Raw genomic sequence first — 27224 nt, forward strand, 5'->3', positions numbered from 1 at the left:
TTATATATATATTTATAGATCGACTTGAAAAATCGGGATTATTGTAAATGGTTTTGGTTTGTTGGTTTTTGTGGTTGGTTTGGTTTTTTATTTTTTTAATTTTTTTTTAATTTTTTTTATTTCAGATTTCAAGATGGAAGGGGCACGAAAGAAATACAGAGAAAGTTTAAACACTGGAGAAGGGGCTAGGCCTGTTCCCAGTGCAGAGAGTTTTATGCCAGAAGATGCTACAGCCAGATCTCTTCGTCTTAGTCGAAATCTAGCAAGCTTTTCCTCTTCCCTAGACTCTTTTTCTGCTGCAAGCCGAAAGTTGTCTAGATTTTGCCGGGGCACTGGTGGGCCTCTGTCCTTGCAAGAAATTTTAAAAGAAAAGCAGGTTTAGTATTCAACCATAGGTCTTTAAATAAATTTCTGGTTCTTTTCTCAGATGACTAAATTCAGTTTGTATTTGTTGTTTCTTCTCCCCCCCCCCCCCCCCCCCCCCGTTTCTTTTTTGTTTATACTCCGTTCTTTTATTAAATGATTCCTGGTAGAAAGTGAGTCTTTGTTTCCAGTGTTTGTTATTTTAAGGTTTTATTTTAAAGTAATAGAGGAAGGAAATCGGAGATATTAACTGAATAATTTACCCTGAAGCAAAGCTGTACCAAGCTTAGTTCCTGCAAATATTTACCCAGTCTAGATACTTCGGTTTTAAATTGATGTTGCAACCTTTCTGCATTAGTATAATAAATTAGAATGGATTCTGAAAAATAAAACTAGTTAATATTTCACACAAATATCTTAAAATCTAGTTGTAGTATATTTCATGCTTGCTTTTCTTTGACATACCCTCAGAATTGACTTTACATTTTATAATAATTCTTAATAATTCATTCTTCTACTAATGTCTGAAAATTCAGATAATTTTTAAGAGCAGGGCAGTTATGTAGTCTACAAGACAGATTTTAGTATTAGTTGCAAGTTAAATAGCAGGTCATTGTTGTGGTCACTTTGTGTATTTTTAATTTGAAAGATGTGTTTAATGCTTTAGGCTCAATACAAAGAAGCAAGAGAACATCGAAAAGCAAAAGTTGATGCTTCCTATAAATACATATTTGAAGTTCTCAGTATCAGGCTAGGTTTAGACTTGGAAGCTGTGGAAGAAATGATTTTGGATGCCCCTTCGGTGAGTCTGTCCTATATGTTTGTTGATATGCTTATGCAACATAGAGATGCTTTAAGTGTTGACAATCAACTAACATTTCCTTTTTTAACAGTTGCTAAATGGTATATAGTTTAGATCATCTTAAGTTCATGTAAAATTGCTGTTCTATGCAGTTTGACTAATTCAGACACATGAGGCTCTCTGGGTTCTTAGGCCATTTTTTTTCTTTTGTTTTGTGTTTGGGTGGCTTTTGTTTGTTTGGTTTTTGTTGGGTTTTTTTTGTTTGTTTTGGTTTGTTTTGGTTTTTTGTTTTGGTTTTCTTTTGCTGTCACCAGGATCATCTGAAAACTTTTTATAGTTTCCAGTTTAGGTTATTCATAAACAGTTCAGGCTGCTGGGGCTGTGTCAACATTGTCCTTTAACAAATTGTCATTTAGTAAATTCCCAAATACATGGAATGTCTTTGACATCCATGAGTTAAGTTTTCCTCTTTAAAGCATTAGCCTGTATGTATATTCACACAGTGAATGTTTGTACCCTGTGGACTGAAAGCTGTTTGCAGAAGCAGTAGGCACAGGACCAGCTCATGTCTTGCATCCTGTATAAAATCCTATAAGCCCAAAAATTACTGTTCATTTTCTCGTCCTCTCATGTTGGAGTGCTTTTTGTAGTAGTGAATCTTTTTCTGATTTTTATCACTGCCCTTTCAGCGCTTTACCAATTTTGCTTTTCTTTTACTATTTTGGGAGGATTTTTTCTGTATTTTTCTCAGTTTTAACCCTGTTGTTCACTACTGCCTATTAACCAAAGTGAAATCACAGCATGCATTTCTAGAGCTGGCTTGCTTTTAGTTCTTTTATTCTCACATAACATTGTATTCTCAAAAGAGTAAGTTTAAATACTATCCACTTGAGTGTCACTCATTTTTCCAACACCATTCATGTCTCCACACTAAAATCCCTATGTGTCATGTTACTTCTCTTTTACAAATTCATCTTTTGCGTTTAGGAGTAGAGTAGCAGTAGCAGGGTGTATCAAGTCATGCAAATCTGCTGTGTGTATTTCTAAGTCTCTTATGACTAGTTAACTTTCATTTGATACTGTAGACTTACAGATCTCCGTGAGTGACAGCATATTCTTCAGTGTCTCTGCATTACTGGAGAAGACTATAAACATTTAAGATAGTTATCAGGAGCTAGGCCATATCTGTGAGCAAGATCAGTACTTAAAAGCAATATTTAAAATTACTGTTATGTTGTTTTGTAACTCCTCACAGCATTTGAGGGTAAACATTACATGCCACCAAAACTTTTAACAGTGGAATTATCAAATTACTTTTGCTTGTCTTAAAGGCACATAAAAATGTTTTACGTAACAAGTATTCACTTCTTGATTTAACAGTTGGAAGCCTTTGGTTCTTTTTTTGCCAAGAGAGGAAGTAAAGCATTGAAAATTTTCTATCAAGAAGGAGAAGCACCAGGAATAGGTAAATTTTTTATGTAATTAACACAGGCAGATATAATTTTGTTTAATGTTTCCCAGAATAAAACCTGGTTTTCACTTGTTTGTATTTTTGCAGCCTTTTTCGATAAGGACTGACAGTTCATGTTTTAAATCTTTGCTTCAAGTCAAACTGTTTAGAAAAATTTCAGTAAATTTTAGCCATTCTTGGAAGGAAAACTATGAAAAGAAAGGTCTTCTAAAATCTTAGATTTAGTGTAACTTTTTCTTACAAGATATATGCCCTCAGTTCATTAGAAAGCACTTTGATAAAACCTGTATGAATTTGCATTTATTATAAATAAATATTTGAAAAAAAAATTCAAATAAAAATTCGAATTTTTTTCATTTTCACATGATCAGTAGAGAATTAGAATGTAATGTCTAAAAACCTTAATGATTCTCTAAGCAAAGAACATGCTGTTCCCTTACCTATTTATATAAAATGCTCAAAATTGTATACAATGATATCCCCAGAGGCCCTGAGGGTATCTCATATTCTCTTATTTTCTTGCTTAGGGATGACATCTTGTCTCATAGGGTGAATGTGAATAAACAAAGTACCTCAGTCACCAGCCAGTTAACCCAGAATGATGGGCCTAAGCAAATTCCCATTTCAGTGCAGTACAGTGCACGAGATTTGCTTTGTAAGACGTTACGTGTTTGGTGTAGATTTTTAAATGCGTGGTCAATTACAGCCATGAATTCTGCTGGTTTTGGCTCTCTTACAAAAGAAGAAAATAAATTATTTCTATGTTGAATTTTATTTCACTATGCTCATTTAAGACTTTTATGGTATCCTTGCTTTTAAAAATAGTAACATTATGAAATTCTTTTCAGAATGTGGTCGGACAATTCCAGTTGTAAAAGGAAATAGAATTATGCGATTGTATGTGGATGATATACCAGACAAATTCGTAGGACAATGTTTTTTTTTTGTTCGTTTCAAGAATGACAACCCTATAAATGCAAAAACTATACATGAGGTATTCTTTCTTACATTTAAAAAAACTGAATACTTTAAAAGTAGCTATTTTTGTTTCATTATTTGTTTCCCTACTGTCATATAACTAAAGTTTCTGGTAACTGTGTATTTTGAATGTTAAGCTATTATAATGCTCCTTGCTTTTCTTTTTGGGTAGACAGTGAATAGCTTTATTACTTCAGCAAATACTCAGGTTATCTTGTGAATCAATGTTTTACAGGACTCTTGCTAAACAAGTCAGCATTTAGATTAATTTCTCCTTGCTGTTTTTGAAGAGTTTAAAGCTACTAAGTTCATTTTAGATGTGATCAAAATCTCTAAGGTAGAAGGACTCACTGAGAAGACTTTATTGCTAATACTAGGACAAGAGAAGTTTACTTGTATCTTTTATGTGTCTTTGTGTGAAATGCACGTTTATCATATGTAAATGATGTAGCATGATTTACATATGTAAAGCAATCATGCTTTACAAGACAAATTCTTAGATGAGCATGGGCTTTGTTCTCATTTGTAGCTACACATCTTAATACCTGTGCTGAAGGGATTGTAAATTGATTAGAATCAGTCCTGTATATGTATCTTCTTATTAATATGATTTCAAATTCTTCAGACAGAAAACCCATTATTAATTTATATACTTTATATTTTATATTAAAAATATTTTTTTCCTTTTGGAAGCTAAGAAGATGAAGGGGGAAAGCACTATTAGAAGTAAGAGAAAATATCTGTCTTTATCAAGAGTCTCAATATTGGTCATAAATATTACTCTTGCATTAAATTCCTTGCTGAAGTGATGAGAAATCTGCTTAAGAAGTTTATTATATGAAGTACGTTAATATTTGCTGACTTGAAGGACAGTTAAAATGTTGGAATATTAAATATAGTCAGAACTTGTAAAGTTTAGTTTTGGAGAATAGACAATAATTTAATCTGATCCAGAGCAATATACCTTCAGTCACACAATAGCTTCTAATATACTTTCAGATATGTACATTCAGAGCATTTTTGCTATTTGCATCTCGTTACTCGGTACCTAATGCTAGATGGGGACATTTAGAATATTTTTAATTGTTGTGGACTATTTTAAAATTTCCAAACTTCCTGTGTGATAGGGAAATAACTAAAGTTATGAAACAATAACAAAATCATGAAAATCTAACCTGGCAACATTTTAAAACTGTGTTAAATTATTATTGACTTGCATTTTTTTATTGAAAACAGAATCTTATGGTTACTTGGTAGGTATAAGTATTTTGTAAAGATTTTGTCTCCTTAAATTAGAGTTTTCATTGGCACATTGGAGTGCCTTTATCAAAAGAATAAACAGATTTTATATTACTGTTTCAGTCCTAAGTTACTGCATTACTAACAATCATTCGGTTACAATGCAGGATATATTCTTTGGTGTTTTGGATGCCACTGAAGGACTCCTACGTGGTGTTAAGAATATGATACAAAAGATTTTTCTCCCTGCCATCCTCAAAACAAGTAATTGGGGTGCTTTAAGTCAGAGCAAACATGATACAAAAGACAAACAGAACTTTGTGGAAACAATTAAGAGATACATTTCATTTCTAGAAGGTAAGCATTGCATTTAGGAAGCAGTCAAACTAGAGGAATTCTGCTTAAGAAATTCCATTTAAAGGCTGTAGCACATAGATATGGAACTTTTCACTTTTTGCAAGGAAGAATAAAATGATCAATTACTTGCATAATAAATACACGGGTAGATTATTTACATAAGAAAGTACTCTAGTGATATGTTACTTTTAGTAAGTGAGATAAGGAAGTACAAATTTTCTGTAAAGAGTTAAATTCAGTTAGACTTTGTGGCCTTATAATAGATGACATTGAAAAATAGGATATTGTAATAGATGACATCATTGAAAAAGTAAGATATTGTAATAGATGACAGTGAAAAAGTATCTTAGGTAAATGTTTCATGATGACCAGCCAGAACTGGACTAGTGGTAGTTGGCTTGACAACGGCACCTTCAAAACTTGAAGTTCAGCCAAAGGACAAGGTGATGAAGAGGAAGATGATGAAGAAACGACCACCAGGGGTCCCAAAGACCACTACCATAATAGTGCGCATGCGGCAAGAATAATCTAGAAATATGATGTCATGTATAAACAACTTCATAAATATGCATGTAGTACAATGAATATGTATAATTAACAATGATATAATCACAGTTTGTTTGATGCTTGGACGGGACACGCTAGGAGGAGCTATCCCCCGTGTTCTGTGGCGCTGCAATAAAGAATACCTGCTTGTCAACTTAAAACTTTGTTGGCGAGTTCTTAATGAGTTCTACGAATCAAGAAGGAACACTGGATTTATAATAAAAATTTTCTGCTTTGTATGAGTCCAGTAAAATGGCTGTTATATTGAAATAACACTGACTGAAGACATATATTCCGAAATTTCAATTGTTTACACAGGTAGAAATTAATTTTAAAGTCTTCATTGGTTTGGTATTGTAATCACTTTTTTTTTCCCTCTAGGGGCTATGATAAGCATTGAAGGAACTGTTGAGTTGGAAATAATAGATAACATTAATTTTTCTAAACTCCAGTCCTTTGAGAAAGTAGCTGCAGCAGCTAATAATCCTGATGAGGTTCACCAGCTAGAGGAAGTACTTATGATATGGTATAGACAAATTGAGCAGGTAGGTTGTTATTTTAACACTTCAATATGAGTAGAGGTAGATATTTATAAATTATATGAGACTTGCATGAAGTTAGAGGAAGGCTTCAGCTGCATTACCACCTGAGTAAGACAAGTGCTTCACTTCTACGCATAAGAAGGTGGTCCTTATCCTTATGAACTTACAGTCTAGCAAGAATAAGAGTTTCTGAACAGCTGATACACAAATAGTAAGAAGGAGAGAACAGAAGGATGCAGGAGTTACAACATATGTATACAATTAGGTATACTCTACACATTACCTGTCAATTTGCTGCTTCCAGTCATGGTATGAGATACTACTCTTAAGATCTTTGACCAGGCCCAGCAGGGCATTTATCCTGTGTAAATCTTCCAGTGAGGTAAGGTCTCAGTTATCAAAGAAATTAGCGTCTGAAACTTCTGTGATAAAGCGCAGAACCCTTTGTCAAAGTACACAGTCTGTGTAGACTGGGACATGCTCTACTTATAAAGGCATACTATGTTCAGTGTGTTTAGCTCATGAGAATAAAAATGTAAAAGACATACAAAAAGAGTTGACTGCGCATTTATCAACATACAAGTGAGTACATTTCTGACTTTGATATTTAATGTTTTTCTTAAAATAGTTGAAGTTTTTTATATGTGAAGTTACGTTTGGAGCATTTCAGTCCACATATCCTGATTAAAGAAAAATATGGGTATATGCTGAGATTCACCCTGTTAATGACAGCAGTTAAACATACATACTAGTTTCCTTCTTTTCAGTTTAAGAATATGATTAAGTGCAATTCAGACTTTGGTTCCAATCTGGCAAAAGTATACTTTTTCATGTGTCTGTAACTGCAAATGTGTTCCGTTTTAGCATCCTCAAGAGTGTTTCATTTCTTCTTTAGAATGATAGTAGACATTTGGGGTTTTGGGTTTTTTTTGTGGTTTTTTTTTCAAATTGCTTGTAGGTTCTGATTGAGAGTAAGCAGATGAGGAGAGAAGCTGATGATTCAGGTCCACTGACTGAACTACAGCACTGGAAATGTATGTCTGCTAAATTAAATTCTATTATTGAGCAGATCAAAGGACCAAACTGCAAAGCTGTCATCAATGTTCTGAATGTTGGACATTCTAAAATACTACGGGTAATTTTTTTTTTAATGTTGTTTTTTGCTATAGTGGACAAAGCTTGCAATATTTGTTCTGTTTCATTGCATCCTAGAGAGGTTTCCTGAGGAGAATTGAGAGAGGAAAATTTAGGTATGATGCTGGTGTGCGTAATATATTAAGAGAAAGAACAAGACATGCAGACAAAATTATCATAAATGAAAGTCACTTTTATTGCCTGGTTTGACAATGCCTTTTAAAAATTAATTCACCAAGATTTACTTCTGGCAAGTCAGTGCAAGTTAAAGATACAGTTTGAGATTTTTTACAGTACTGTTTTCCCTTTAGATGTGGCGAGAGTTAGAAGCCAGAATCACAGATGCAGCAAATGAATCAAAAGATAATGCGAAATACTTAGGCATACTTGAAAAAGTTTGTCAGCCCCTTTATAACTATGACCTTGTAAGTATGTCTTTTATAATTTTTTAAGTATAGTTTAGGTATTTATATAGAATGACCAGAGCAAAAGAGATCTTGTTCATATTTGCTTAAATTTTTCTCATGTCACTTTCTATTTTTTCTGATTTTTTCTAAACAGCTGTCAAGATAAATGTTAAATCATTAGTTTATTATATATTACATAAAATATAATATTTTAAAATGCATATTTTGTCCATAAATATAAACACATATGATTGCCTAATAAGTCAGTCCTGCTGCCAATATAATTTTTAATATGAGCTAAACCAGGTACGTATTTTATAGTACCAAATATGTCTTTCTTTGAAAATTCCATATGTCAATCAATGATCACCCAGATGTAACCAAAGTACCAAAAATTCAGTTGTCTAGAGAGTAATGAACCTAATGAGGTCCTAAATGGGTAAAATAATATTTTGATATGGAAAACAGTATTAGGTGCTTCTATTTGCAGAAGAACCAGCTAGTCAGAATTTAAATAATTGGTTGCCCAGGTATATTAACAATTAATTATTATAAGAGATACATGTTTCTAATGATTGTTGCAGCATAGAATGGAAGGAGGAAATAGCCTAGGAAAAGTTGCATGTGCTGCTTTTGTTTTTAGTACTCCATGTTTTGTCGTATATGCCTCCTGTCCTCTGTCAGGAAGTGTTGGATTTCTTCTGAATTACTGGCAGCTTAAGATCCTACTACAGAATTTTAACTGGGGGGAAGCAAAAAGACTGTGATAATATATGACATAAACTGATACTGCATGGAATAATAAAAGAGGGGAGAAAGAGGAGCAGTATTACTAAGCTGTTTACCTTCAGCTTTTCAGAGTATCACTAGAGGGTGCCAGGTACCAGGCCATAATGACGAGCTGCTTTGTGGGTGTTGTGAAGATTAAATTTTTATTATCTTAAACACAGACGGACATTCGGAAATGCATTGAGAAGTTCATTATTTTACTAATACAGGATAGTTAACTATAGTTCTTGGTTAAATTGGGGAAAATGTTGATACATCTGAATTTCTGTTGCATCTCCTGAACCATTATTCCCGAGATCAAGATAATTTAGGTAGGATTTTCTGTGGTATTCAACTTGGAAATAATGATATACAAGTTAAATATATTCTGTTTTAATAAATTACTACATTCTGGATCGAGTTGAATTTAATATCTGATATTGAAAAGTATTTTAAATTAAATATTAGTGGTTTGGAAGTGGATTACATGCAGATTTAATATGATATTTAGTGTGTGCATAAATACAGCATTTAGTGAATGCAGTATCACACATAGTCACATTTGTAGCTGAAGTGAGTTACTATATGAAAATTTTGACTGGGTATTTGAGTTGGGGCTTTTAATCTCTCTACAGTCCAGTATGCAGGAGTTTGTTCGGGGTTTTTTTGTGAAGGCTTAAAAAAGAAAATCAGTAGACTTAGAATCTCCTGATTGCATTTTGGGAAGTGGGGTGGTGGACACTGAGGGTAGTTTTTATACCTTTCTTTCACACTCTCCTGCCAAATGCAAATGCCTTCTGTATCTATACACAGTTCTAGTGTACTTTGAGTTTGCAGCCAAAAGTTAATACCAGAAGCTTGGCTTCTCTGAGGAGTGACAGTCAAAACTGCTTTTTCTTGATGTTCAGAATTGCAACTCTGATTAAGTCCCTGAGAATGAATTACCATTTTTAACTTTATTTTCCTCTTCCAAAATACTTTGGAAGTGGTTGAATTATGCAATACTTCTAATACTGTGGTTTGATTTTAATAATGTGAACAATGATTTCATGAATTGTGTGAAAGATTTAGATGTTTCATATGTTGACTGAATTAGGCACTCATTAGTGAAATTAACATTGTGACAATTATTTCATGAGTTCTGTGAAATGTTTGAAACGTTTTATGTTATGATTGCTATCACAATGTGATTACATAGAATGTATTTAACAGCTGTACTTGAAGTAAAACAAAAGTGTTAATCACAACCACTGTCATCTGCCAGAATACTTCTTTTATGACAAAAAATGCAACTTGTACTTTTTGAATCAATGTTTGATTTTAATCATCAAAATAGCACATTAAAAATATTAATAGCAATGCCTTTTTCTCTGATTTCTCACCAAATCATCGAAGAGTTTTATTGTTTTTATTAGTTGAAGTTTAAAAATATATTGAGTATGATTAGCTTTTTGGGGATTTTTTTGGTTTTGTTTTTTTTTTTTTTATACGAAACCTTTTGGTAAGATGCCATGGCATTTTAAAGATTGGTTCATGTGATTTAGGGAAAAATGTAATTTAGAAGTTGTCAATAGAATAGATATAGTTGCGAAGACTAGAAAATAATTTTTTTTTTTTCCTAAAAACTCCGCTTTAAGGTGTCAATGACACATGGAATACCAAACTTGGTAAATGCTATACGAATGATTCACCGTGTTTCAAGATATTACAATACTTCTGAGAGAATGACGTCATTATTTATAAAGGTAAATATATTAGGTATAATATTCATTATAAAAATGTGATTTTTTTTCAGGAAGCAAATGCATTTTGTTTAAATCAGTAGGACATTTGTTAAAAAATGGTAAAAAATAAGGGGTGTCTGCGTGGGAAATGAAGTCTGTTGATCAGGAGAAGATTGAACTTGGATTAGAGACTGGAAGGAACTTTGGTGTTATTCTTGGTTCAGCAAAATTAATTATTGGGTTTTTTTAATCTTCTTGATTAATCTTCGGATCTGAATTAATCTGCTCAGTTGTTTCCTAAATCACTGAATCCAAAAAGATTCTTTTATTATCCACCTTGAAGACTTAATTGGGCCATCAATCTGCCTAGGCTATTCCTCCAGAAAGGTATGAAAGACAAAAAGTTCCTGTTTCCAGAAGCAAGTCACACTTGAATAGTTAATTGAATCTCAGATCATAAACTTTGCCACCTTAAACAGAATATTAAGACCAGCTAGGTATTTATACCAGTGTCTTTTGTGGAATCCAGGTATTCCCTGAAGGAAAAGATGGTTGTGTAATGGTTTTAGAACAGAGAAATTCTTCATAGCTAAAATACACACCTCCAGTAAACATATAGGGGAAATTCATAGTGGACCCTCATTACACCACTTTTTGATGTGCTTTTATGAGGCTATATTTATCCATGGCTTTGGCTGTTTTGCCTTCATCAGATGTTAGTTATGAATTATGCATCAATGTTTATATTGCCTGTTACATGATTGTTTTTATGTTTGTGTATTGACGCTTGCTAGAGTCTAGTTAATGGTCTAAGGGATTGAGCGGTTTACTACAGAGGCTAATAACAAGGTGCTTACATGGAGCTGTAGAAAAGAAAGCTCTATTCTAATCCAGTGGCTTGAGGTCCCCCTTACTGTTTGCTTGTATTTAAAGATCATGAGAGGCAACACTGGAGGTCCTGTCTACAGCTTCACCAATCACTATCAGAGTGTGAGGCTGCCTTTGGTGCAGTAGTTTTCAGTCATTATTCAGTTAGGAATTCTTAAGACCTGCTTAGAATAATCTCATGTGGCAGAAGAACTGTTTTGAATTGTTCACATTATTTAGTAGACAAAAAAGATTATCTACCTGTAGCTATTTTCCGAGGTGTGTTTTCTGCATCTGCGTTCATTTCCATATTCCTCTCTTTCTCTCTCTGTCATTACAAACTTTGGATTTTCGTGGTTAAGTAGAAGAATGTTCTCTCCTTAGGGTGTTTGTCATGTATATTACATATATTAGCCACTTTTATCGCCATAATTGAAATTTATCCAAACCCTGATAGTACTAATACAGGCATGTGGGAAATTTGTTAGATTTTGCAAAATAGGCAAATCTCCTTATAAGCTTGAGACCTACTTGTTTTCATTTGTCTGTGTTAGGTTACAAATCAAATGGTAACATCTTGTAGAGCATATATTACAAATAGTGGCTTGACTCGTGTTTGGGATCAGGAGACATCAGCAGTCATCGGAAAAATTAAGGTTTGTATTTTGGCTTTTTATTGTTTATCTCTCAAACCTATTGATTACCTATTGGTACGCACGAGGAAGCCCATATCAATATGTATCAACTGTTTCACACCTCTGCTGTTTTATTTCATGATGATTTGAGTGTTTTAGCATTTCTTGGGAAAGATTGGCATCTTCACCATATGTGTGACCAAGGAATTTTGTCATCCTGCATAACCCACATTCTTCTCTCTCGAGGGTATCTGATATAGTACCATCTTCCTCTACCATGGAGAACCTGGCATCTGAATAGACCCCCTTCTGTTTAGTAGTAACTTCTTTTGATTTCTTTGGTATACCATGAAAGCTCAGTGCTAAGACATTCTTCCTTTTCTTCAGCTCATGGTGACATATTAAGAACAAATTAAGCACATGCAATACACCATGGCAAAATATTTCTAGCTGTAGGGTTACCGATTGCCAATGCTGACTCAGTTTCCACCTTCTCCTTTCTTAGACCTCAGCTACTGACTTCCTATCTTATCCAGAAAGGCACAGAATTTCAGAGTCCTTTAAAATTTATGTCCAGAGGTACAAAAAAAAAAAAATGTATTGAATGCATCTTCTCTGACCTTACAGGATGATATGATTCTGATAATTTGTCTATTTCATTGGGGTCATCTTGTTATACAGCAAATAAACCCTCATTATTCTATGAGAGAAATATAAGCCCAGTTTCTAATCATGGTGAGCAGTCTTTGTTCTGGTATCTGTATATTCTTGAAGATCTGAAAATTCCTTTCAGTTAGGACCTTTTTTGATTTCATGTAATTCATTGCCAATTGTTATATATACTTATATATTCAGACAGTCTGATGACTACCAGTATATTGTGGTAGAATCTGCTTTCTGTTTTCCAAGAACTGACAGAAGATTTTGTATCCCAATGATTATAGAGCTAGAGTTTACACTTCTTACCAGTTATTATTTTTATATCTAATAAGGTCTTAGTAATTTAAGTATGTAATCAACTGAAGAAGATTATTTTTCAATCTCATTTTAAGTCTTGTCAGCATACACAAAGTTGTATAATCAATTTGCTTGAAGTCCTCTGGGAGTTCCAAACAGACTACACTGTTATGCCAAATTCCATCCTTACCCAGGTGACAGTCAGCCTGACCATTCTTAATTAAGCTAATGGCTTTTCTTAATATTTAAATGTCTGCTTTAGAGCTCTTTGCTGACCTCTAAACCACTCTTTACGTTAAGAAGAACTAAATTTTTCCTGTTTATTTTTTGGTGACTCACTTCCCAGTATTAAATCTTTCACTGTACTGTACAGTTGCTTGATAAGTTGCAAATATTTGCAACACATATTGAAAGAAAACCACTGTATGTAAGTCATTATCCCCTGTTGACTGAAACTAGATTCAGTGATAATTAACCACTTTGGAAAGACAGTAGGTTTGAGTTCTGCAGTCTTTTACCCATAATGAGTATGGTATTTATTCCCTCACTTTTTAGGATTGTGTGTTTCTATTGAAAGAATATCAGAAGTGTTTTCATGAAACAAAGCAAGAGATTTTGGAAACTCTAGGAGAGAAGTCATTTGAAGTATCAGAAATGTACATTTTTGGAAAATCTGAAGCTTTTTGTAGGAGATTAGAGAAAGTGAGTATACTGTGTGCTATTATTATCAGTAAAGAAGGGCCTCTCCAACAACAGTTTACAAGGTGGACACTTGTCAACATACATGCTCTTAATCATCCTGTGAAGGAATTTGTAACTATTGAGAGAAATTAGGCACTTTCCAGAGAGTAAGTCATTCCAATACTCTAGGGAATTACCTCACAATGTCCTTCTGAAATTGTCAATTTATTTGTGTTAGTGTGGAGAGAAAGAACCTATCTGGTCTAGACTTAGATCACTATTTTAGGAGGTTTAAAAATATATGAAAAATAACACTCTTTACTCTTGAATGGTGTTCTAAGACATTAATAATCGTGTTATTGCCAAAGACAGTTCTTCTGATTATTCTGCTGCTTGGTGTGGTCTTAACATTTAGTTTGCTAATCCGATGAAAGGATTTTAATCTAATATTCATAGAGTGAAATACATAGTAGGTGCTTCTTGGTGCACAATAAGGTCAGACAGGGATGAGGATAATGGGGCAGTCATCAGAGGGTAGGAATTTTGTGTTATGATGTTTTTCTTTATCATGCAGTATAAATACTAATCTGTGTGTTTGTGTGGGGTTTTTTTATTCTGTGAAATCTGTGTCACCAGTATGCATATGTAATGTTTTAACTTTTTCCATATTACCTTGTTGAATCTAAGAGTTGAATGTAAAACAGACACCTTTTACTATCAAAAAATGAAGATGATTTTACTTTGTGTTGGGTTGTAGTGAGAACTGATGTTGAAAACTGAATTAACCATGCTCTGTTGAAGATATGTGACTTAGAAGCTCAGAAGCAACACATTTCTGAATGCAGTAATTAGAGAAGTGGCTCTTCTTTATTTTATTTTACTCAGGTTGCAGTTTATAGCATAAGTAACAAATAATTTGTTCTGAGCATGAAAATAATGTTTGTATTTCAGATTACAGAGATGATAACTATAGTACAAACTTTTAATTCACTGAGTCTGTCTACCATTGAAGGGATAGATATTATGGCAGTAAAATTCAAAAATATCTACCAAAGTGTTCAAAAGAAACAATATGACATTCTCGATCCACGAAAAACAGACTTTGATGTGGATTTTGTAGACTTCCTCACAAAAGTTGAAGGTTTAGAGGTAAGTAATACTGGTACCTATAACTTACTTGGGGAAGAATGTCATCTACTTATTTAGTATCTCCCCATCTGCTAGTGAGACTTTGGACTTTGAATAGGTTACGTTGTTTTTTCTTCCAAAGAGCTTAAATTTTGGGGTTTTTTTTGGGGGGGTGGGGTTTGGGTTTTTTTTGTCTGGAGAGCAGCTTTTTCCATTCTTTCACCTCCTTGCAAAGTAAGATGTAAAATACACATCTTCCTCACTGAAGATCATCAATCTGCAGCCAAAATGGCAAAAATTAAGAGACCTGACAGAATTTTTTACATGGAGTTGGTGTATTAGCCTAGAGACCTGCGGTTAGATTTTGGGCATAGCAAAGCTACAACTGTTCTCAATACATTATTTGATTCTTTGCTAAAGTTGTGTAGCATTTTAAGAGATTACTTGACTGACACTAGCTATTTATTGTCTGCATTAAGCATAGACCGTTAAAGGCTGCTGTTTTGTGCTTTAAGCAGTCACAATTTCAAATGATACTATGCTAAGAAACCAAACATCGAAATACAATTATATGACGAGACTATACTAAGTTTTATATTTTTAGATGCAGATACAGACATTTATGCATACCTGTTTTGGGAGAATTTTGTCTTCACAACACGCACTTCAGTTACTTCAAAGGTAATGGCAATTATATTTTAAAATATTTTAAAGTAACTTCAAAGTATTGATTGGCACAATTTAAATAACACAGCTGATTTTAGAACAAAGGGCGTAACAAAGAATTTTTCATTACTGGTGTTCTGAACCGTGTAATCATAATAAAAGATGTATTTTTAGCTTTCTTTTAGGAATCAATATATTCTCCTGTTTCTTAATTTCAGTACAGTTTATTTTGTATATACAAGAGGATACTAAAATAAAAACCTAAAAAAACTACATCAGCAACAGCAATAAGAAAACCCACCAGGGCAGAACTTTTCAACTTGCTTAAGCTTGCTCAAAGAAAAAAAAAAATAAATTCCCTGATCCAGAAGCATTTCCTAGATTTATGTTTTGATTTTATGTAATGTTCATGTACCCCAAAAACCCAAGAAAATTATTTGTGATTTAGAAATATTATTTGGTTACTCATTTTTAATACAGGTTTCAAGAGCTGAAATTGACATGCCTTCAAGAAGAAACAGTACATACAGTTGGTTGTATTCTTCGACATTATGTAGCAGAACTTGAATCTATTAAAAAGGTATTTAACTTCTTTGAAATAAATTTTAAACATTATGCCTATTTCTCTAGCTGACTGTCAGTGCTCAATTTATCATACCGCTATTTTCCTGTTACAGAAAACAGACATAAGTGTAGGCAAATACAATATACATGCTTTTGCAGGCGAATGTGTCATAACAATTTTACTTCTAAAACCAAAATCCTTTCTGTTATTCCTCCATCAACTAAAGAAATAAAAAAGTGGCTATTATGTAATGCTGTGACAAAATAGATATAAAATGTAGATAAATTGCATATATGTTAATTATAAAGTAATTTTCCATGATTTATGTGGTGTACTGTGACTGTAGCATAAATGAGAATTAACTTCTGGTGACGGTTCAAGTCACTTGACTTTAAACCTTTAAAGAGGAATTCCTCTACCCTGACTTTATATGTCTGGAATAAACATCTGCGTCAGAACTAGACATCCATACTCTCTTTCTACTCAAAAAAGAAACAAGTATTCTAGAGTCAAGTAATCTGATCTATTTGATATCTTAATCTGAAGATTTAAATCCCTTGAAATGGCCATTTTTCTTCAATGAGAATAAAGGGAATCTGGAAAACTCGACTGATGCAAATATTTTATTTAGAGATGTTTACATTTGTCAGATGAATGACATGTTTACACAAGGAGCCAAACATCTGTAAACTCTGCACTTACTAGAAAGCGATTCTTCCAAACAGTGACTTAAAACTGTAGCCTCGCACAACTGCTCTGAACCAGTCTTTACAGTGTCCTTTCCCTGTCTAGTGCATGTGACACTTCCCAAACCTCTAATTACTTGCTTAATTTGATGAATGTATTTCCAGCAGCACTGCCTGCTTAAGAAATCACTAATCCCACTGCTGGCTGCTTTTTCCTGACCAGAAAAATAGGTATGTTTTCTGAGGGGTTTTCATCCAGGTCAGTTCCTCTCTTAAGTTCGCCATGAACCTACTTAAATTTCTTCTGAGCAAAGACAAAAGGGAGATAAGACAGGCCAGTAAATGACGAGTTGTGTCTCTTAAGCAGTGCAGCTCTTTGTGTTATCACACCATGAATTTGCATGCCTAAAGTTGGGTGGGTACAAATACTCCTGTTTCTTCTGTTGAAGAATGTCACCAATATACTGGCTAATTGTAACAATTTGTTAGATATTATTGGATTGTTTTTTATCTTTGCCAAGCAAATTAATAAAAAATCGCTCCTGCTGCAATACTGATTCTAAAGTACTTGAATAATTTGTTAATGCAAATTTGGTATGTGATAATTTTAGGCCAAATTTTTATTGACTATAATGCAGCCATTCAGAGAGTGGGGCCCCTTTTTTTCCTCAGCTTGGACACAGATAAAAGCATGGGCTGTGTAGACAGGAGTCTCTATGTGCATATTGATGAGAAGTTAGTAAAAAAGAGCATATCATAGAATCGTAGATGATCCTGAGTTGGAAGAAACCCTCAAGAATCATCAAGTCCAACTCCTGAAATGTTAGCTATTAGTCAGATGTCTGTGTTTGAAGAAAAATGTTGACATTTCTATTCAGGTAAAACTTCTCAGTTAACAATATAGCTTAGGTCATTTCTGAGGGCAGTTGCCAAAGAAAGGAGGAAAAGCCACAACACTTCCTTAAACAGCTTGATTTCACAGCACATGGCTCCAAAGCTCACAGCTGCACCTATATGGTTTGGCCTTGAATACTGGCTGCTCAGCTTCTAGGTTTGCAATGCCTTTTGGTGTACTCAGGGCTCTGTCATAAGTAAGCACAGCTAAGAAATGGTGTGAGATAATGAAGACAGGAGACATACCAACAGTGATATCAATGTGTGCATCTCAGAAACTTAGCAAGTGGGGGAAACAATACATTTTTCTCACAATGATCTGTTGTGTGACTCTACAGAGATTTGATCGGTTTGGGAAGAGGAAGAAACTGTGGTACCAGAGGAAAAACAGTTTAACATTTCAAAAGACTTTTTTTTTTTTTTTTTTTTACTCCATATGTTTAATGATGATGTTCTTATTGTAGCTTTACCAAATTCAGAAAAATGACCCTCCTCTTGGTCGTAACATGCCACCTGTTGCAGGAAGGATACTGTGGGTGAGACAGCTCTTCAGAAGGATAAATGAACCAATCAATTATTTCCATGTAAGTTGATGTGAGGGAAAATTAGGTGTTTTGTATAACAGTGAACTGTCTTACTTCAGTAGAGTGATCATAATGTTTCTGGCTATGATGATGACAGTTCTCATATGCTAGTCAACCTGTTTATTTGTATGTGAATATCTAGTCCTATTGCTACAGTCCCTAATGAAGAGCCCCTCCCCAGCATCCTTGTAGGCCCCTTTCAGATACTGGAAGGCTGCTATGAAGTCTCCACGCAGCCTTCTCTTCTCCAGGCTGAACAGCCCCAACTTTCTCAGCCTGTCTTCATATGGGAGGTGCTCCAGCCCCCTTATCATCCTCGTGGCCCTCCTCTGGACTTGCTCCAACAGCTCCATGTCCTTCTTATGTTGAGGACACCAGAACTGCACACAGTACTCCAAGTGAGGTCTCACGAGAGCAGAGTAGAGGAGCAGGATCACCTCCTTCAACGTGCTGGTCATACTTCTTTTGATGCAGCCCAGGACACGGCTGGTTTCTGGGCTGCGAGCGCACACTGAAGCTGGCTCCTGTTCAGTTTCTCATTGACCAACACCCTCAAGTCCTTCTCCGCAGGGCTGCCGTGAATCACTTCTCCACCCAACCTGTAGCTGTGCCTGGAATTGCCCCAACCCAGGTGTAGGACCTTGCACTTCGCTTTGTTGAACTTCATGAGGTTGGCATTAGCCCACCTCTCAAGCAAGTCAAGGTCCCTCTGGATGGCATCCCTTCCCTCCAGCATATCAACTGAACCACACAGCTTAGTGTCATTGGCAAAGTCGCTGAGGGCGCGCTCAATCCCACTGTCCATTTCGCCAACAAGGATGTTGAACAAGACTGGTCCCAACATTGACCCCTGGGAGACACCACTCATTACTGGTCTCCAGCTGGTCATTGAGCCATTGACCACAACTCTTTACATGTGGCCATCCAGCCAGTTCTTTATGCACCGAGTGGTCCATCCATCATATTTATGTCTCTCCAGTTTAGAGACAAGTATGTTGTGCGGGACACTCTGCAGAAGTCCAGGTAGATGACATCAACTGCTTTGCCCCTGTCCATCAGTTCTGTAGCCCCACCATAGAAGGCCACCAAATTGGTCAGACAGGATTTCCCCTTAGTGAAGCCATGCTGGCTGTCACTAACCACCTTGTTGTTTCTCATGTGCCTTAGCATGCTTTCCAGGAGAATCTGCTCCATGATCCTGCCAGGCACAGAGGTGAGACTGACTGCTCTGTAGTTCCCTGGGTCTTCCATTTTCTCCTTCTTGAAAATGGGGGTTATATTTCCCTTTTTCCAGTCATCAGGAACTTCACCTGACTACCATTATTTTCCAAATATGATGAACAGTGGCTTAGCAGCTTCATTTGCCAGCTCCTCCAGGACCCACAGATGGATTTCATCAGGTCCCATGGACTTGTGCACATTCAGGTTCTTAAGATGATCTCGAACCTGATCCTCTCCTACAGTGAGCCTAAGGTCTTCATTCTCCCAGTCCCTGCCTTCCAAGACTGGGGCAGCATGGTCAGAGCACTTGCTGGTGAAGACTGAGGCAAAGAAGTCATTGAGAACCTCAGCCTTCTCCAAATCAAGGGTAGCCAGTTCTCCCATTAGCTTCCAGAGAGGGCCCACATTATCCTTAGTCTGTCTTTTGTTTGCAACACACCTATAGAAGCCCTACCTGTTATCTTTTACATCCCTTGCCAGACTCAATTCTAACTGGGCCTTAGCTTTCCTGACTAAGTGTAGTCAATAGTTACATTGAGAAAGCCCCAAATAGTTTTCTTCTGATATGGTTTTAATTTGAATGTACTGTATTTTCTTAGAAAAACTCAAATATCTTGGCAAGTCCAGAAGGTAAAGCAGTTGTTCAGTTATACAACAGAATTGCCTATCTATTGGTGGAATTCGAGGTAGTCTATCATAATGCATGGAAGAAGGAAATATCACAGTTACAGTATCGTAAGTAATTAAATACGTACGAGGCTTTTTTTTAAACTATTATTAATGCTACCTAACACAAATCAGAGAATTTTTTAAGTCTCATTTACCCTTAAAATGTGCAAATTAATCATGATCCAAAAAGCAGGCCCAATGATACAAATTTCTGTCCCTTATTGATGTTAAAACTTGGTTTTGATACAGAGGATTGCAGACAATGGTACACTGACAGATGACTGGAAACAGTAGTGAAATAAATTTAAGGCACACAGTCGTTCTTTTTTTTTGTTGTTGCTTCTTTTTTCTCCTTTTTTCAAATTGTTTATGTATATAATTTAATAATTCTTCCTGTTTTCTTTCCACTATAATCATTTATACAGCTGTATTATACCAGTCTGTCTCAGGACAAGTATTACTTTATGCCTACAAAAAATGTTTGATAATCAAACTTTAACGCATGAAGAGTAAATGAGGGCAGAAGTTTAAAAAAATCATGTAGATTGTAGACACTATGTGGGATTCAAAACTAGGAGTAGATCTCTAAGAATAGGATCTTGTCATACAGTCAACAAAAGTTTGTGTGTTGCCGTTCAGGCTTTTGTTTCGAATTTTGCAATATCCCTATGTAAGCATTCATTCTCTGGGTTAACAAATTCCTGTAAGATACTGAATATCTCATGAAAGTGTCGTGTTTCAGATCCTTAGAAAATGAATTAGAAAATTTTTGAAATTCAAGCTAAGAAAAAGTATGCCACAAGTAAGACTGGGATGTGATGCATGTTTAGCTTAGGAGAGAAAGTTATATGAAAGTAATGAGAAAGTAAATATGGTGAAAATTAGCTGTAATTTTCTTTAACTGAAAACAATGTGAAGCTATTTCACAAGTAACCATACATATTTAATCACTGTGTAGTAATATGAGAAGAATCTGTGTTCCATAATACTTTATATAACAGAAACAATTGTTGTCTTAAAAACTGATATAAAAATGTCTTTACAGCCTTACAAGCCACAATCTTTCTGCATCATCCTAGAACTGGGAAGTCCTGGTTAATTTTGATCCCAAAATTCCAGAGATTGTCCGGGAGACCAAATGTATGATAAAGTTGGGTCTGGAAGTACCAGAGCAAGCAATAAAGATAGTAAAAATAGAAAATAAACTGATGTCAAACAAGTTGCGTTTAGAGGTAAATTGAAAAATTATCATGACTGCTGTTTAAAAAAAATAAAAAAATAAAATCTTATTAACCATAGAAATTTTTCTATGGTTAAATAAAGATTAAAGATGAGTAAGAGGTAGTTTAAGCTATATTTATGGAATCCACAGGACATAGAGGATCTCATTTGAAGAACCTCTACTAACTGCTGTGTGGGCTAATGTATAACTTAAATATACCATTATATTTCTTATACCACGTGGTATGTTGACTATATTCTGGTGATGAAATAATTACAGCTATCCAAAAAGCGTTCACTGTCTGAAAATCAGTAAAACACAGTTTTACAGAATTTTTAAGAAGCAACGGTTGGGAATCCTTCTGGATTGGAAGGTATGGTGAGCCACAAAAGCCATCAAGAATTTTGCAGGTTACTGCCAGAGAAGTCAGATTTCTAATACTCATTGTAGTATTTGCTATTGTTGTAGTATTTTGAGAAGCTTATATCTTGGGGCATGAGGTGTACCATTTGTCTCTGTGCGTGTGTGTATGTAAAGCATACGACTAGAAGATATTTTAAAACTGAGTTTATATGTGACTTTAATTATTTAAGGCATATGATAATCAGCTTCAAGAGGGTATTGCAAGTTATGGTCACTAAGCTCAAGCTGTCTTTAGCTCTTGAGAAGGATCATGCTTCATCTGGCTTTGTGTATAAAGAATGTCCATGCATAAATGCCTGCTTTCATTCTTCCTTGTGTAGCATCGTACAGATTTATCACATTCCAGAAATCATGTACATAGGTATGTAATGTCTGTGTAAAATTCTACATTTGTTTTCAAATGTAGTCTTATACTTTCTGTTTTTTTGTGGTGATTTAATCGTGCGAGAGGTAGTTTGTTTCAATAAAGAAAGCACTTAAAATATTCTTCTTGATACTATCCTTCCAAATAATTACAGGGTCTTCTCCAATGTTACGAAGATTTGCGTCAAAAAACACCAACGAGTTTGTAAATCTAATGACACCAAAATGAATAAGGTTTTTGGTATTGCTAAATGCACTTCAATATACTTCAGAAGTTAGAATAACTTAACAATAGTTTAAAATTAAATATTTAGATGGATCTTCATATTGGGAACTTAACGGAATTTTACTAAAACCTTTAAAGACCAAAAATCTGCTCTTTGCATCTCTCACATATGCTCAAATAATTGTGTGCTTATAGTAGAATAATCTTACTGCTTATGAGATGTAAACCCAGTAGAATAAAGAAAATTACTTTGGGATCTATTTATCTATACAATTCTCTGGCTTTGACGTGGAAGTAAATTATCACTGTATTCAGTTTTAGAGGTTTTCATGGCGAGTTGTGTTTTTCATTTAGGTGAAATACTGAATGTCATGATCCTTGTCTTTGCTCGGAGAGAACTATTAGCCTTGTGAATTAAGTCAGTCTTTCAGTGATTTAGAAAGGTTATATACTACACTAAAGGTACAATTTTATTGAACATGCAGAGATTGTTTGTCCTACAGGCCATTTTGTTTTGCCAGACACTTGCAAGTGTATATATGGACTGTTCTACATAACACTTCCCCTTTTGGTTGTAAGTAATAACATTAAAAGGTTGCAGTTTGTACAACTACATAGCTGGCAAGTGCTGAAGTGCGAGAACAAAAAACTTGTCCTGACTCTCTTAAGAGTTAAATATAAAGAAAACGTGATGGTAGTCTTCACTTTGGTGATACTACTGTAAATATGATTATATCGTAGAGGGAATCATGCACTTCTGTAGTTAGAGGAAACAAACTGGCAAAAGAGAAGGGTGACTATTGTACAAACAACAGAAGATGAAAATGTTTTCGAAGAAGGGAGAGAAGTCTTTGGTGTCTAGGAAGAACAGAGGAAAGCAGAAATCCAAAGATGGAATGAGCAAATCTAATCTATGGCTACATGGTGCCATAGTTTGACAGCAACTCATGTAGAGCCTTAACTGTTTCTAGATTAGCTGTATGGTTACCAGTAACGAGTACCATCCCAACATTGTGAGGTTAAATGTATTCCCCCAAAACATATACATCAAGGTGATGATAGTAATGGCTGTATTTGCAAATAGCTGTGTGTCTATCTAAGCTGAGTTCATTGTTTTAGTTATGATCTAGACATAGCAAATGAAGGATTAGGATGAAGAGAGTGCATGATGTCCAGGCAGTGACTTGGTAAATGTTAAATAGAAGAACTGATATGATAGGTGGCTGTTTAAAGTTAGATATGAGTGGAATCAGTTCAGAGTTTCTCAGCAATTAAGCAAAATTAAAGTTCTGTCACTTTGAGGATGATTGGGATGGCAAAATTTAAAATTATGGTGACTGTATATTGGAAATCTGTGAGATTAGGCAAAAAATTCATGGGAACTCTGTGAGAGAGTCTGGAAAGGCCTGGTGGTAGTATAAGACTTCCTTTTCCTCAGTTCCATCTCCTTTGAACATAGGATCTGCAGTGAAGGAAGATTCTTGGTGTAGATTATACAGACAGGGAAATGAGCTGATTTCAGCTACGTGCTGAAAATCCTCAAATCCAGAAGAAAGGCCATGGACAACCAAGAGTTCAGTAAGGAAACAGTAGGGAAGAGAGGATTTTAAAAAATAACATAGAGGTTATAACAAAATTTAGAGAGGTGTGATTCAAAAAGGGACGAATGAAAAATGGCATTAGATATGTACATGAGGTTGAAAGATGAGTAATGATGCTGTTGAGAGTGACTGAGGTATATGTTAAAGGAGAAGTTGTAAGATCAGTAGTGGACTTGATTTAGATTTTGGGAAGCAGTGGGAACCACTATAAGACGCTATCCAGGACAAAAGGAAGGGGAAGATCTTTGCTGAGTATGTGCACTTGACAATTGTGGACAGAGGCTGTAGTATGCACTACCCCCCGTTTGTTGCATAAATTTCTTTGATGTTTCCCTTTGAAAACTTGTGACTTTCCTTGCCAAAACTAGACACGGGCTCGTCCTTTCATCAATGCACATAGCGATTACAGTAATTATGGAATTTGCTTTGAATTCTCTTTTATTTTTTTTTTTAAATCTATGCAATTATATATTTTTATGTTAGATGGAAACTGTGTTGAGGCAGGACTTACCATGTTGCTTGCCGTCATACTGTGGGACACTGGAAAGTTTCTTTCAAGAAGCTGATGCAAGTATTTGTGTAATGTTTTAAACAGTTTTGAAAAAGGCTATACACTTAATCACTATAAAATGAAATTTATAGTTTAGCAGAAATTATTCTCCACTACACTGCTCTTGATATTGGAAATAAATCTGTACTTATTTTGTATACAATTGAAATACATAGAAATTTTCTTTGCTTTTTAAAGTATGTTCTTATTTGAAAGGAAATGGGGATACTCAATGATTCTCCCATTATTATCCTCAAATGTTTGACCTTTGCTTCTGTTCTTGCAGTAGAATATATTTCCACTTGTCCTCAAGTTCTATCACTGCCACTCTGATTTTCAGTCGATCTCTGCTTCTCTTTGAGTGCTTGTCCATTAGCACAGTTGCACACAAGATACCTCCATGTAAACATTATCCAGCAGAGAACTTTTTAGCATGAACTGTATTCATAGCCAGAATACTGTGAAACTGTTTCCCTCTTTGTGCAGCCCATAAAATAATCCAAGGGGAGTGTACTTTTCCCTCTGCATGTTGACTGAGTCTGTACTTTTTTCCTCTCATAGTGTTTGCCACATAGTTTCTGAATGCTTTTCATGTCATAACATGCTTAAGGACCTGTATTAGTTCTGTTTCTTTTCAATGCTTTACCTTGGAAGTCAGGTCATTCTTACAGTTCGTCAGTGAACTGTATGTCTGTGATCTCTCCAACGAATATTGTAAGTTGTGTCTCCTGTGGTAGGAGATTTTTAGCCACTGGTGGCTATATCCACTTATTTTTCTGTATGTCAGAAAAACATAATTATGATCAAGTGCTCTCTTTGCCACTGAAAAGAAGATTGGCTATGTAAGAAGTTAACAGTTCTATGAGCCTAAGTAAATCTGAAATAACAATGTCTTAGTAGATACACTTTATTTTCCTTTAAATATGTAGGTTGTGTACATTTCTGACTTTCTTACCCCTCCTATATCAATGCAAAAAAGATGTAAATTTGGTTAGACCTTTGATTACTGTGAATGGGATATTGTAAACAGCTACTGAAAAAGTGATGTAAAACAGAAACATGAGTGAAATTGTAACAAACAAGATGGGTTATCACAGATGTAAAATGTTTCAGGTAAAAAATTAAAAATTGGACAGAAGTCAGTTTTATTTGGATTTTGCTATGACAAAGCCACTTCGCTATATTTGACTGAATACTAATAATGCTGTAACTTAGAATCAAAAGCAGTGAAAAGCTATGTTGACTAAAAGAAGAAGGACTGAAGACTAACCCATCAAGCAAGTTACAGCAGACTGCCCCTTGCGTTGCAACTAGACTCATGTCCTGTAAGATCATGAAAAATAATCTAAACATATTAACTTGTTTTGTTACTCTTTTATTTAATCTAGCAGCAGTGTATTCTGCATAATTGGAATGATTTGGGTTCTGGCTTACTGTTACTGCCTGTCTGCCTAAAACTGCTGTTAAAACCACAAGGATTCTTCAAGAGCCTAGCATGGATAGCATGATGGAGCAAGATTTCTTTTCTATTCCATCAATTCCTAAACTTTTCAGGAAAGAAGAAAAACAAGTTTAAAGGAGCTGCTTCTAGTCTTGAGACCAGTTTCTGATGGGAGTTCTTGGACAAAGGAGATAATTATTTCCATTGCCACTCATGTCAGCCAATCTCCAAGACTGAATGAGCTCAAAAAGCTATCAAGAGAAACTCATTCAAAAATTAGATCATTGCTGTTATGGTGCAAAAGTAGTCTTGGCTTATACTGTCTATGAATTAATTTCATTTATGCAGTGAATTTAAAAATATGGTGATGATAACTGGAGATCTGTGAAGAAATAGGTGGTAACACCGAATTACTCTGAAGATTTCACTTTCTCAAGGATTCGTATGTCTCAGTTTGCCAACATGGAACCAGTGCAGATACTTAAGAACTACAAGATTATTTTTTTTTAAAGGACTGCCTGAAATGAAATTGAGCATACTACTAATCTTTTTAGATGTTGTTATACTATACAAGGTTTAAATACGTACACTCTCAGCAATTGAGTTCTTGTTTTCTGTGGCAATAGTAACTGAATGGTTTCAGACTTCTGGTCTTTCATTGTTCATATTCCAGATTGTCTGCGATGGAACATGTTAAGAAAGACTAAATTTTTTGTAGGGTACTTGTCTCCCTAAATTCGCTCTGTAGATAATAGAGAAAGAAGATAATTCACAGTAAAAACAGACTGAATTTAGCCATTTAAAATAGTCACCAAGTTACTGTAACTCGTGAGCCATTGCTGTGCTGCTTTGTTTCTTTGCTTCTCTCATCTCGAAATCTTCTATGTTGGTGCTTTTACTCCTGGGGTTTTTTTTCTGTTATGATTCACTTTCTTAGAGAATTTTCCACTATGTAAGGTTCTTGTGTTTTCACTGCATAGAGAGATACAATTTTTATTTTTCTGCAAAACATTGTATACCTGTCAGAACTCTATAAAATAGAATACGTTATGCTTTAAAGATAAATGTACAGTAGTAATATGATTTTCTCTTTTTAGGTTACTGATTTAAGTGAAGTACGGATTTTTTCAATATTAAGAGAGATATCAAATACTCTTTTAATTGTTTTACCGGTAGATGGTCCTATCAAAGTAGAGGATATGTTGACCTCCAATGAGGTGTGTGCCGCTTCACACTTTTGAATTTGAATTCTTGAGCATATTAGAAAGAATGCCTTAGTAAATTAGTATAAAACTAGGAAAGAATTTTTCTGACTGTGGAAATACAGATTTTTTTTTAATTTTTTTTCTTTTATAGTTAAAATATTTTGGTTGCAATATTTTATATGAAGATAGATTGGTTCTTGAGTATTTGAAATACTTAAGTTGTAGTATTTCACAGATAGTTTTTATATATTTAACTGCTTCACATTTAGATGAGATTTTTTTTTGTATGAAGATACTCGGACATATGCA

General features: G+C 34.8%; 1 protein-coding gene across 1 annotated transcript in view; it reads left to right on the forward strand.

Moving 5' to 3' along the window:
• The window catches only part of DNAH8 (dynein axonemal heavy chain 8), a 142609-nt gene that overhangs the window by 2108 nt on the left and 113277 nt on the right, over nucleotides 1-27224 (forward strand). The window contains 23 exon segments of the mRNA XM_030499954.1: nucleotides 126-376; nucleotides 1031-1165; nucleotides 2546-2630; nucleotides 3485-3630; nucleotides 5021-5210; nucleotides 6138-6301; nucleotides 7257-7433; nucleotides 7744-7857; nucleotides 10245-10352; nucleotides 11753-11854; nucleotides 13346-13492; nucleotides 14423-14620; nucleotides 15204-15280; nucleotides 15746-15845; nucleotides 17875-17994; nucleotides 19815-19950; nucleotides 20930-20971; nucleotides 20974-21116; nucleotides 22048-22090; nucleotides 22093-22126; nucleotides 23270-23279; nucleotides 24203-24325; nucleotides 26808-26927. Coding sequence (XP_030355814.1) covers nucleotides 134-376; nucleotides 1031-1165; nucleotides 2546-2630; nucleotides 3485-3630; nucleotides 5021-5210; nucleotides 6138-6301; nucleotides 7257-7433; nucleotides 7744-7857; nucleotides 10245-10352; nucleotides 11753-11854; nucleotides 13346-13492; nucleotides 14423-14620; nucleotides 15204-15280; nucleotides 15746-15845; nucleotides 17875-17994; nucleotides 19815-19950; nucleotides 20930-20971; nucleotides 20974-21116; nucleotides 22048-22090; nucleotides 22093-22126; nucleotides 23270-23279; nucleotides 24203-24325; nucleotides 26808-26927 — 2757 coding nt within the window. The 5' untranslated portion in view covers nucleotides 126-133.

The sequence above is a fragment of the Strigops habroptila genome, chromosome 10 (genome assembly GCF_004027225.2).
Source record: "Strigops habroptila isolate Jane chromosome 10, bStrHab1.2.pri, whole genome shotgun sequence".
In the NCBI taxonomy this organism is placed as follows: Eukaryota; Metazoa; Chordata; class Aves; order Psittaciformes; family Psittacidae; genus Strigops; species Strigops habroptila.